The sequence below is a fragment of the Oncorhynchus mykiss genome, chromosome 24 (genome assembly GCF_057628025.1).
Source record: "Oncorhynchus mykiss isolate SJ-2025 chromosome 24, ASM5762802v1, whole genome shotgun sequence".
Classification (NCBI taxonomy): domain Eukaryota; kingdom Metazoa; phylum Chordata; class Actinopteri; order Salmoniformes; family Salmonidae; genus Oncorhynchus; species Oncorhynchus mykiss.
This window is the reverse complement of record NC_143045.1, coordinates 14,311,920-14,325,497: the sequence shown is the minus strand read 5'-3', so window position 1 is coordinate 14,325,497 and position 13,578 is coordinate 14,311,920. Positions and strand designations below refer to the sequence as shown.

The window sequence follows — 13,578 nt, the reverse complement described above, 5'->3', positions numbered from 1 at the left end:
TCCCATGTAGTTCCTCCAGAAAGACTTATCTTTCTCTCTGACCTATGTTTATGATCCCTGTGGTCGCTATGGTAATCACAGGAGGGAAGGAATGTCTGAGACTGCGTCAGATACGTCCCCATGCAGCTCCGAGAAAGGCCAGAGAAAGAGGCCTAGACGGCTATTCTACCCGTAAGCCTCTGCACCAAAGAGAACACAGAGGACTGAGGGGTTGTGGGAACAGCAGACAGAGGGGAAGGGGTCAGACACTGAGAGCAAGGGACATTCAGAGGGAGGGAGAGAGTCAGAGAGAGAGATTGTGAGGGAGAGTCGGAGAGAGATATTGTGAGGGAGAGTCAGAGAGAAAGTGAAGCGAGTTGAAATGTTTGGCAGAGGTTTCAGAATGATGAGGCTCAGGCACTTTCTGTGGCCCTTGACCTCGTATACAGACGCTGAAACAAGGCTAGTGGATGGAAACATGGCGAGGCAATATAACAGGCCAAAAAACCCTCATTAGCTTACACTGCCATCTTTCTCTTTTGGCTCGGCTTGAATTTCTCTCGCTCTCTGGCCATGTTTCAGGAAAGGAGTTGAGAAACGAGCCAATCTTTTTGCCGGGAAGCGTTGCATATTTGCCCGTAAAAGGGTGTGCAGTGCCGTTATCATCTGGCTGAAATGGATAGGGGAGGATTGAGTTTCTCTTGCTCAGCTGTATTCCACAGCGGAGGGAGGGGAAGCGAGTTTGGCTAGTGGGGTAGTTTCTCCCCCTCATCTCTGGCTTTTTATCTCCTGCTTTATCTGGGTTTCAGCAAGGAACGAAGGACAGCCAGGTCACCGCTACTGTAGCCTCGGTCTTCTCCCCCAAGTGTGTGTGTGTGCTCGCATGCACTGTAGTCACACAAAAAGTTTGATGCTGCGAGGCAGAGCTGTGAACATCACTTGGCTTACAGTTTACACCATACTTAACTCTGACTTCAGTATAGCCAGCTCACTGTAGCCCTCTCTCCCCTCCCTCTTCCTCCCAGGCGGCGGCTGACTTCGCCAAGGCCCATCTGTCTGAGGCGTTGCGTCAGCAGCTCCTGAGCTACGACCGAGAGAAGGAGAAAGAGAAGGATGAAAAGGAGCACAGCGATGGTCTGTCCTATCCCTCCATTCTGGAGCAGCAGATCCTGGCTCTGGACAGGGACATGTTGGACAAGCTGTCAGCCGTCTACAACGAAGCAGGTCAGAGGGCAGGGCAGCCAGGGGTTAAAGGTCACAGCCACACCCCTGTGGGCAGACAGCTGCCCCTAGCCACTAATCTAGCAACAGTTTATACCTTAATCCTGAATTTAACCATTCAAGGGAATTATTTTAATTATTTCACACAAACTTCGCACAGAAAAATAATGACTAGGCTAGAATATGTAGAGTTGACTTAACTTTTAGTTGGATGCGTCAGTCTTGAGATCCGTGTTCTACAGTGACCACAATTCCTTGTTTTGGATTGATTGCACTCATTTCTGCATGCTTAAATAGTGTTGTCTAACACGTAGGCTGTGAAAAATGCACAAATGATGGCTCTGGTATGTTTGGGGACAGGGCAGAGAGTTTGTTGAAATAGCTGTGGTGTTTGTGACAGTGAGAGCTAGTGGAAATTAAGTCTGTATAAATAGCTGTGGTTCAAGGGTGTGCGTTTGTGCGTGCATTTGTGCATGTGTGTGCGTGCGTGCACGTAAGTGTATGCATTAGTTTTTGTGTACATGGGTGGGGTAGGCTAGGTGCAGACATGGGTTTCTCTTGGACTCTTCTAAGGAAGGATCCCATTACTCGTGCAATGTTTGCTCACATGGGGTTGCCCATTCCTACTCTAGTTGTTTTTGTAGAAGCCCTAAATTTCATCTTGCATAGAGTTTCTGAGTTGTTCACGGTTGTTTACAGTGGGCTCAGGCTCCGGCCGTGCTGCTTATTCAGCTATTAAAATACAGCTTTATCTTCATCAGACATGTAGCAATTATCTCTTCTGATTCCAAAGAGAAAAGAGGGAGCGAGATGGTGCCCACGCTGCCTCTCCTCAGGGGGCTTGACAGATACAGGGGCTTCAGAAAGTATTCATATACCCTTGACTTATTCTACATTTTGTTAAAGCCTGAATTCAAAATGGATTCAATTGATGTTTTTTTCTCACCCATCTACACACAATACCCCATAATGACAAAGTGAAAACAAGTTGTTTTTTATTTTATTGCAAATTTATTAGAAATGAAATGGGAAAATATCTCATTTACGTGGGTACTCACAACCCCGACTAAATACATTGTAGAAGCACATTGAGAGTCTTTCCAGGTAAGTCTCTAAGAGCTTTCTACACCTGGATTGTGCAATATTTTCCCATTTATTCTTTAAAAATCCTTCAAGCTGTGTCATTGGTTGTTGATCATAGCTAGACAACTATTTTCAGGTCTTGCCCTAGATTTTCAAGCAGATTTAAGTCAACTGTAACTCGGCCACTCAGGAACATTCACTGTCTTTTTGGTAAGCAACTCCAGTGTAGATATGGCCTTGTGTTTTAGATTATTGTGCGGCTGAAAGGTGAATTTATCTCCCAGTGTCTGGTGGAAAGCAGACAACCAGGTTTTCCTCTAAGATTTTGCTTGTGCTAAGTTCTCTTCTGTTTATTTTATATCCTGAAAAACTCTCCAGTTCTTAACGATTACAAGCATACCCATAACATGATGCAGCCACCACTATGCTTGATAATATGGAGAGTGGTACCCAGGAATGTGTTGTATTGGATTTGCCCAAAACAACTTTTTTTCTTGAATACAATGTTAATTGCTTTACCACATTTTTTGCAGTTTTACTTTAGTGCCTTATTGCCAACAGGATGCATGTTTTGGAATATTTTTTATTCTGTACAGGCTTCCTTCTTTTCACTCTGTTATTTAGGTTAGTATTGCGGAGTAACTACAATGTTGTTGAGCCATCCTCAGTTTTCTCCTATCACAGCCATTAAACTCTTATTAAACTGTTTTAAAGTCACCATTGCCCTCATGGTGAAATCCCTGAGTGGTTTTCCTTCCTCACCGGCAACTGAGTTTGTAGTGCCTGGGTGTATTGATACAACATCCAAAGTGCAATTAATAACTTCACCATGCTCAAAGGGATATTCAATGTTTTGTTATTAAAAAAAAACGTTTTACACCCATCTACCAATATGTGCCCTTCTTTGCTAAGAATTGGAAAGCCTCCCTGGTCTTTGGTTGAATCTGTTTAAAATTCACTGCTTGACTGAGGGACCTTACTGTATGTGTGGGGTACAGCGATGAAGTAGTCATTCAAAAAGACCATGCAACTTATTAAACAAATGTGTATTCTTGAACTTGTTTATACTTACCATCTAAAAACATAATTGCACATTGACATTATGGGTTAGTGTGTGTGTGTGTGTGTGTGTGTGTAGGCCAGGGACAAAAGAAATCGCAAATGTATCAATTTAAATTCAGGCTGAAACACAACAAAATGTGGAAAAGTCCAGGGGTGTGAATATCTCTGAAGGCCCTGTACATAGGGTGAGAGGGTATAGAGTTACATAAAAGGGAAAGAGGACAAAAGGAGAACAAAAGGCTGGACAAAGGGCCAGTGTACGGAAAGGCGAGAAAGAGATGTGAGGTTGGGGGAGAAAGCGAGAGAAGAGGGTGTTAGCCAAGGGACAAAAATAGGGATGAGACAGTGATAATGATAAAGAGATGAGAGAAGGTGATAGTGAAAGGGGAAGGGTGTAGTCCTGAACTCCTAGAGAGGGAAGGAGCGAGAGATGGAGCTCCATCCGTCTTCACCTCCACCCACACTCATCTAGCACCTACAGGACCAAAGAGCAGTGGGAGGGAAAGCCTTGAGGGAGAGAGCGTGGGGGAGAGAAGTTGTCACCACAGATGCACTGATGGTTTATTCAGAATGTAGGGAAGAGAAAAGAGAGCTAAAATATTCATGATAAGCTGGCGGTAAAGACTCGCTTCACACACTGCGATTTCAGGAATGCAGCACATGGAACGTCTCTGCCTCTCCACGCATTCCTGATCCTGACATTCTACCTTAATGTTCAGAGTGGGAGGTGGAGAAAGAGGGAGAGTCCGAGGGAGAGGAAGAGAACAAACTAGTAAGAGATTGAGAGGGAGGGTGTCTACGGAATATTTACATAACAAAAATATAAACGCAAATATACAAAAATATAAACGCAACATGCAACAATTTCAAAGATTTTTACATGACTTGGAATACAGATATGCATTTGTTGGTCACAGATACCTTAAAACAAATGGGCCTCAGGATATCATCCCAGAATTTCTGTGCATTCAAATTGACATTTTCTAAAATGCGATTGTGTTCATTGTCCGTAGCTAATGCCTGCCCATACCATAACCCCACCGCCACCATGGGTTTGTCACAATGTTGACAAACCACTCACGCACACGATGACATACACATGGTCCTCGGTTGTGAGGCCGGTTGGACGTACTGCCATATTCTCTAAAACCACGTCGGAGGCAGCTTATGGTAGAGAAATGAACATTCAATTCTCTGGCAACAGATCATGCTGTTTAATTAGCTTCTTGATATGCCACGCCTGTCAGGTGGATGGATTATCTTGGCAAAGGAGAATTACTCACTTACAGTTTATTTGAGAAAAAAACATTTGAGAAAAGCTTTTTGTGTGTATGGAACATTTCTGTAATCTTTTATTTCGGCTCATATATTTTTGTTCAGTGTAATTCCTTGCATGTTAACTTTATTATGAGGTGGAGAGTGCGGGTGGGAGAGGGCGATGGAGTGTTCCTTGTAGAGTGTACAGAACACTATAGTAGTTTATTCACAGCACAGAACCTCACATGACTCAGATGAGTGTGTAATTGAATGAGTGGCTGGTATAAAAGGGCCATTCAAGCTGTCAGTCACATTCTACCGGAGGTCATGTGACACCCTGATTGGAAAAGTAGAATGGACCGGTGTTGAACCCAAGACTGTAAGTTAACTCACGGGCAGGGGGCGTCATTTGACTTTTTTTTAAGGTACTCCCAGGCAAGGTTACTCCTCCTGCTACGTGCCCACTTAGCGAAGGTACTACCGCTGTTAAACTAGTTTACATTTTAGTCATAAAGCAGACGCTCTTATCCAGAGTAACTTACAGTAGTGAGTGCATACATTTTCATACTGGTCCCCCGTGGGAAACAAACCCACAACCTTGGCATTGCAAGCGCCGTGCTCTACCAACTGAGCTACACGGGACCACCCACCTTCCTTTGACCTCCTACACTCCGGAGCAATAAATCTCTATTGTGTGATCTGCTTCAACCTCCAAGTCTAGTGGAAAAGACTAAACTAGCCCATCCACTGATCCAGTCCCATCTGCCTTCTTCTCGCACATCCCTCCCTCTTTCCCACCCCACCGTCCCTCCCTCTTTCCCACCCCACCGTCCCTCCCTCTTTCCCACCCCTCCGTCCCTCCCAAGCAGCATGACCTGTTGATTCCCAGACAGGTTACAACTGTCCCTCCTAGACCCATTCTGTTCATTTATCCTCACATATTTCACTCCCCCCTTTGTTTGGACAACAGTAAGGATTAAGATTGAGCCCAAAGATAATCTTACCGTAAAGCTACACTACATAAACAATTTTAAAAAACTGCTTTTGTGTTTCAAAGCATTAGCAAATGACTATTGCCCCGTAGCACTCACTTCCGTCATCATGAAGTGCTTTGAGAGTAAAGCACTTCATGATGACGGAAGTGAGTGCTACGGGGCGATAGTTGTTTGCTAACGGTTACCTTAGCTTTCTTGGGAACAGGAACTATGGTGGCCCTCTTGAAGCATGTGGGAACAGCAGACTGGGATAGGGATTTATTTTGTCCGTAAACACACCAGCCAGCTGGTCTGAGCATGCTCAGGAGGACGCGGCTAGGGATGCCGTCTGGGCCGGCAGCCTTGCGAGAGTTAACACGTTTAAATGTTTTACTCACGCTGGCTGCGGTGAAGGAGAGTATGCAGGTTTTGGTAGCGGGCTGTGTCGGTGGTACTGTTTTGTCCTCAAAGTGAGCGAAGACGTTGTTTAGTTTGTCTTGGAGCAAGACATCAAGGTCCACAACGGGGCTGATTTTCTTTTTGTTGTCTGTGCTTAACTGTAGACCCTGCCACATTCCTCTCGTGTCTGAGCCGTTGAACTGCGACTCTACTTTGTCTCTATAATGATTGCCTTGCGGAGGGAATAGCTACACGGTTTATATTCGGTCATGTTTCCTGGTTGCCTTGCCCTGATTTTAAAACAGTGGTTCACACTTTCAGTTTTGCGCGAATGCTGCCATCAATACACGGTTTCTGGTTGGGGAAGGTTTGAATAGTTGCTGTTGGTACAACATCACCGATGCACTTGCTAATAAACTCGTATTGAATCAGCGTGTACATCAATGTTGTTGTTAGACGCAATCTGGAACATATCCCAGTCCACGTGATCGAAACAATCTTGAAGCATGGAATCGAATTGGTCGGACCAGCGTTGAACAGATCTGAGCACGGGCATTTCCTGTTTTTAGTTTCTGTCTATAGGCTGGAAGCAACAACATGGAGTCGTGGTCAGATTTGCCCAAAAGGAGGGCGAGGGAGGGCTTTGTATGCGTCACGGAAGTTAGAGTAACAATGGTCCAGAATTTTCCCAGCACCGGTCGCGCATTCGATATGCTGATAAAATTTAGGGAGCCTTGTTTTCAGATTAGCCTTTCAAATCCCCAGCTACAATAAATGCAGCCTCAGAGGATGTATGGGGAAGCCATATTATTATTTATTTTTTAAGTGGGTAGACAATGTCATGGACATAGTCATGCGCACACACTAAAGTAGACTAATTGGAGAAGTTGACGTGCCCAGGCCATAACTAATGCTCAGCAAAAAGAGATCGGAACATGGTAGAGCCTAACTAATTGAAGAAGCGAGCTAGCCTAGGTTTGTTAGGTCAATTGAAGACGTGAACTAGCGCAGATATGCTAGGCTAATTGAAGAAGTCAACCTGTGTAGGTATCCTTGGCAAATTGAAGAAGTGAACTAGCGAAGGTATGCTAGGCTAATTTGGAGAAGTCAGTCTGTGTAGATATGCTAGGTTTAATTGGAGTTATGGATGTGCACAGGGTAAAGTTTAGCTAATCAGAGAGTGCTATGTCTGCTAGGATGATGGTTTCAATGGAGAAGGGTAGGTGTGTGTCTGTGCGGCTCGTGAAGCTAATTGGGGAAGGGTGCGCTTGCAGGGCAGTGCAGCCCATTTTCTCCATCACCACGGGAACCTGATAAAAATAATTAGCTGGACGGCATGGGACAGAGGTGCCAGCTGAACACCGGAGCAGGAGAGGATTAGGCACACACAGAGATGAAAAGATAGAATAGCTAACTTTGTCTCCCACCTTCCCTTGTTTCTTCTCTCTGTGTGTGTGTGTGTGTGTGTGTGTGTGTGTGTGTGTGTGTGTCGGTTTTCTCAGTTTGTTTTGTCATTTTCCCCTCACTCAAAGCTATACGTGGGAATAATAAAATCACTGTCCTGCTGAGAAGTAATCTAATTTTCCCCTCACTCTCTCTCTCCTTCCCCTTTTATTCACCATCTCTCTCTCTGCATCTCACCCCATTTTTCTCTCTTCCCACTTTATTTCTTGGTCAGCTTCAGGCGGCTCTGTGCATCTTTGCCTCTAAATGATTGAAGTGAATGAAAAAACATCACCAGGGAGCTGGACCTGTTTAATTTCCTCACTAAGCCCTCAAACTGCAGAGTATATCACAATCATAAGTATGGACATGCAAGGTGGAAACTAAAGGCAGGTTCAGTTCATTCAATGAAATGGACCTCCCCTCATTCACTCTCTCTGCCATTCCCAAAGCCTCTCTCCTCCTTGGGGTGGTCCAGTCAGACGTCCCCATCCCCCCTATGTTCTGAGTTGTGTGGTGTGCAAACAGACAGATGGTCAAACAGACTGGTCTGTTCTCACTGCAGGGCCTTGGATCTCAGACAATGGGATTCAGTCTCAGCCCAGAGACTGGGAAACCAAACAAAGAAGGGAAAGGGAGAAGACAAGTAGAAGAGGACAAGCAGAACCTATATAGATCACGTGTCAAACTCATTCCACGGAGGGCCGAGTGTCTGTGGGTTTTCGCGCCTCCCTTATACTTTGTTTGTTGAACTAAGGTCACTGAGTAGAGGAACTTCCCTCACCTGGTTGGAATGAGGTTGACGCTCCTGCTATAGTGTGTCTTTGGCAGTCTTTGACAATAGGATGTTCAAGTTCTATATTCTAGACGAACATGGAAGTATTATTTTTCTCCTCCTCTTCTATCCTGCCTCTCTCAGGTACCACATGTCTGGTGGCCCTGCTGTCTGATAAAGAGTTGACGGTGGCGAACGTTGGCGACTCGCGCGGAGTCCTCTGTGACAAAGACGGCAACGCCATCGCCCTGTCACATGATCACAAGCCCTACCAGCTCAAAGAACGCAAGAGGATCAAGAAAGCTGGTAAGCAAAATAACATGCCTTAATAACTGGTTTAGGATCAGTTATCTCCACCACTAGCCCTGATCTTAAACATTATAGATGAAACTACACAACTATCCCTGGTTCAGCTGTTATATTGTAGCTATACTGAGGTGTAAAAACCAAGCCTCTGCCAAATTAAGATTTTAAAAAATTATAATCAGGAGCAGTATCATGACTATTCGCACGACCTTGATATCAGATTATTATCTTAATGTTTCCTTGATTTCATTATAGCTCTAACCACAGGTAGCCTAGTGGTTAGAGCGATGGGCCAGTAATCGAAAGGTTGGTAAAAGGTAAAAACTCTGTCGTTCTGCCCCTGAACAAGGAACCCACTGTTCCCAGGCCGTCATTGTAAATAAGAATTTGTTCAAAACTGACTTGCCTAGTTAAATAAAGGTTACATTTTTTTTATATATATATACAGTGGAGCAAAAAAGTATTTAGTCAGCCACCAATTGTGCAAGTTCTCCCACTTAAAAAGATGAGAGGCCTGTAATTTTCATCATAGGTACACTTCAACTATGACAGATAAAATGAGAAAAAAAATCCAGAAAATCACATTGTAGGATTTTTAATGAATTTATTTGCAAATTATGGTTGAAAATAAGTATTTGGTCACCTACAAACAAGCAAGATTTCTGGCTCTCACAGACCTGTAACTTCTTCTTTGAGGCTCCTCTGTCCTCCACTCGTTACCTGTATTAATGGCACCTGTTTGAACATGTTATCAGTATAAAAGACACCTGTCCACAACCTCAAACAGTCACACTCCAAACTCCACTATGGCCAAGACCAAAGAAAAGGACACCAGAAACAAAATTGTAGACCTGCACCAGGCTGGGAAGACTGAATCTGCAATAGGTAAGCAGCTTGGTTTGAAGAAATCAACTGTGGGAGCAATTATTAGGAAATGGAAGACATACAAGACCACTGATAATCTCCCTCGATCTGGGGCTCCACGCAAGATCTCACCCCGTGGGGTCAAAATTATCACAAGAACGGGGAGCAAAAATCCCAGAACCACATGGGGGGGACCTAGTGAATGACCTGCAGAGAGCTGGGACCAAAGTAACAAAGCCTACCATCAGTAACACACTACGCCGCCAGGGACTCAAATCCTGCAGTGCCAGACATGTCCCCCTGCTTAAGCCAGTACATGTCCAGGCCCGTCTGAAGTTTGCTAGAGAGCATTTGGATGATCCAGAAGAAGATTTGGAGAATGTCATATGGTCAGATGAAACCAAAATATAACTTTTTGGTAAAAACTCAACTCGTCGTGTTTGGAGGACAAAGAATGCTGAGTTGCATCCAAAGAACACCATACCTACTGTGAAGCATGGGGGTGGAAACATCATGCTTTGGGGCTGTTTTTCTGCAAAGGGACAAGGACGACTGATCCGTGTAAAGGAAAGAATGAATGGGGCCATGTATCGTGAGATTTTGAGTGAAAACCGCCTTCCATCAGCAAGGGCATTGAAGATGAAACGCGGCTGGGTCTTTCAGCATGACAATGATCCCAAACACACCACCCGGGCAACGAAGGAGTGGCTTCGTAAGAAGCATTTCAAGGTCCTGGAGTGGCCTAGCCAGTCTCCAGATCTCAACCCCATAGAAAATCTTTGGAGGGAGTTGAAAGTCCGTGTTGCCCAGCAACAGCCCCAAAACATCACTGCTCTAGAGGAGATCTGCATGGAGGAATGGGCCAAAATACCAGCAACAGTGTGTGAAAACCTTGGGAAGACGTACAGAAAACGTTTGACCTCTGTCATTGCCAACAAAGGGTATATAACAAAGTATTGAGATAAAATTTTGTTATTGACCAAATAATTATTTTCCACCATAATTTGCAAATAAATTCATTAAAAATCCTACAATGTGATTTTCGGGATTTTTTTTCTCATTTTGTCTGTCATAGTTGAAGTGTACCTATGATGAAAATTACAGGCCTCTCTCATCTTTTTAAGTGGGAGAACTTTGCACAATTGGTGGCTGACTAAATGCTTTTTTGCCTCACTCTATATATGAGATCGGGGGAGCCAGTGAGTGAGGAATGGAATGCACTCCAAGAAAGCCCCAAAAATGTCTACAGAGCCCATTGGGCTGTGATGTAATTATCATTTTTCTCCTTTATGTGAATGTGATTTTGATTAAATTTAGCCTTCAGTCAGATGAGTAACAAATCAAGTAGGACACTACTCTTATTGATGGCTGTCCATAGCTCACCATCTACAGGTTGCTGTGGGTAGTGGAGCTCCAAATAAGTAATGACAGCAAATTACACACAAACTGGGTAAGCTAGTTGGCTAGCGGTTTCCAATAACTGACTTAAATAACTGTGTCAGTGGTCATAAGTTCACACCAACTGCCATGACTGTCTACATCTGCTCTGTCATTATTATGATAGGGCTATTTATATAGCTATTATGATGCAGGTTTCAAGTTCAGGGTAACCCCGTTTCCCTCCCGTTGAGTATGGCTTCCAAGTAAAGCCTTTTATCCAGTGTGTTACTCTGATTCCTCTTCATGGGTAATTATCTGGTGCTCTGGCAGTGGGAGAGAATACAAACACACAGAGACACGCAGGCAGGGTTGCGCAGACCTCTGTGTGTACTGTTTATTGTTCTGCTTTTCTGCAGTATGTGAACTGTCCAATAGAAACCATTCTGTCAGTGAAAAGATGTTAAACCAAAGAAACGGTTGGTGCGCTGATCCATAGATTAATTTTTTTCACCCTCAAAGGCTTGATACTGTTGTTGATAAAGATTAATGGATCTGCTCATGGGCTTAGGAACACAATGCATTTTATCTCTTCATCCCGTCTGCTGTAACTAAAAGCCATCAGTTTCTCCTCTTGTCCTCTCTCTCCCCATCCTCCCCCCTCCAGGTGGCTTCATCAGTTTCAACGGTTCGTGGCGTGTTCAGGGCATCCTGGCCATGTCTCGCTCGCTGGGCGACTACCCTCTGAAGAACCTGAATGTGGTCATCCCTGACCCTGACATCATGACCTTTGACCTAGATAAGCTGCAGCCAGAGTTTATGATCCTGGCATCAGACGGGCTGTGGGATGCGTTCAGCAACGAGGAGGCCATACGCTTCATCAAAGAGCGCCTCGACGAACCCCACTTTGGCGCCAAGAGCATCGTCCTGCAGTCTTTCTACCGTGGGTGCCCAGACAACATAACTGTCATGGTGGTCAAGTTTAAAGGTGCCGGTGGCAAGGCCACAGAGCAGTAGACCTACTGATGCATCCAAACGAGAGATCTATATTATATATGTACTGTATGTATATGCACAGGTTTAAGAGAAAAGACAAAACAAGCCCGCAGTTTTTGGAGCGATAACTGTTTGTATCGAAGATATTTACAGAAATTAGCCGTTCATCACCATAATGCAAACACTAAAACGTACACTTACAAATTCACTCACTCCGACAGTCACTTTTTTTTTTCTTCAATCTACATAACGTGTCATTTACGTTTTTAGTTTTTTTAAGCAGTCATATCCTCCAGGCCCTATACTGAGTCACTGTTTTGCATAAGAGGTACACCGAGATATTGACATCATTTGAAGTCGAAGCAGTAATTTGTACATCTCCGAAATAACCTTTATCAGCAGATGTCTCATCTGATTGGTGCTTACATACATCAGAGCACCTGTAACTGGGCACCTGTTTGGTTAGCTGGAGGGGCTAAATAGTTTGTATGTTTTAAAGAGAGCTGAGACTAGACAAACTTAACTGTTCTCTTCTGTTTTGTCTGGCATGGCCTATTTTTGGGGAGGGCCAATTAAACAGACAATGTGACTGATTGGATTTAAATGGCATTGGAGATACGTACATGCTCTGCAGTCCAGTGCATGCGTGAGTGCATCATATCAAATGAGTCTTATAGAAATCACATTCAGTTTGATGATTCACTGTCCCCCCTTGATTTCTAATGTTCTGTCGTTCTAAACATTCCATCTTGTTTGTCGGCTCCATAGACCTTAAAACCTGTCAGCTCCCGATCTCCATGTTGATTTTTGACCTGCAGTTGAGTGTACCCCCCCCCCCCCCCCCAAATGGCTGCACTGAAAATTGCAATTGTATTTTGAAGTTCTGAAGTTCATTGGTACTAAATATAATATTCCTTTCCTCATTCATGCAAACTACTAATGATATCATTTATGCCTGTCTGTCAACAACAATCTGTGTATAACCCTCTGCCCAGAATGCATTTCTATAACTCTAATCCCAGAGTTAACCCTGATCTAGGAATGAGTGGCACTTTGACAAAAGTTGCACAAATGTTTGCGCCGTGCTGTTATTGTGATATCAGTCTTTTTGAATTAAGTATACAAATACATTTTCACAGGCGCGATGGCATTGTACTGTTTAAATAGTCTATACGTCTTTTATTCTTATCATTGGCAGCCGATTGTCTTTCTGAAGTTGGGTTTAGTTCTATGGTCTCATGCTCCCTCTACATCAGGGTTCTCTGGGGTGGGAGAGTACACAATAAAAAGACCCTGTCATATTGTACAGTTAACTTAAGTTTTTCTGTCAACTGACGGACTCAACGTAATATGAAGCCTTTGAATGAAATATGTACTTGTTGCCTTATTTTTTAAAATATACATTTCCTCATTTGTTGCCAAAACAAACTCCTTGGTTTCTAATTTAACGTTTTACATGCCATTCACATATCATATGTCACGTATATAATACCCTCACAGATGTCTCCATGAGACAAGGAAGTGTAACATGAATGTACATGCTGTTCCCATGTTATCCTCCCCCTCCACGTCTGCAATTAAGAAAGCAATGCACCAACTCTTTGGTAGATTAACAAAAGCAGTATGTACTAGACTAGTATGTTTTTATGTGCTTTTTCAGTTGTACATTCTTCCAAAATAATGTATGTTACAGAATGTTTGTGGACTTTGTTTTTGTTGAATTTAAGAAACTGTAAAAAAATAAATGTGAATTTTAAGAAAATCAAACGGATGATAACAATAAAAGGATTAATGATCATAACATTGTCTTTCGTCTTCATTCATGGGAGAAAAAACTGATGT

General features: G+C 43.6%; 1 protein-coding gene across 1 annotated transcript in view; it reads left to right on the top strand.

Moving 5' to 3' along the window:
• Positions 1-13,534, top strand: part of LOC110503795 (protein phosphatase 1L) — a 51,798-nt gene extending 38,264 nt beyond the window's left edge. The window contains exons 2-4 of the mRNA XM_021582333.3: positions 1,005-1,203; positions 8,338-8,499; positions 11,408-13,534. Of these exons, the coding sequence (XP_021438008.1) occupies positions 1,005-1,203; positions 8,338-8,499; positions 11,408-11,757 (711 nt within the window). The 3' untranslated portion in view covers positions 11,758-13,534. The remainder of the gene's footprint in view (positions 1-1,004; positions 1,204-8,337; positions 8,500-11,407) is intronic.
• Positions 13,535-13,578: the final 44 nt, after the last annotated feature.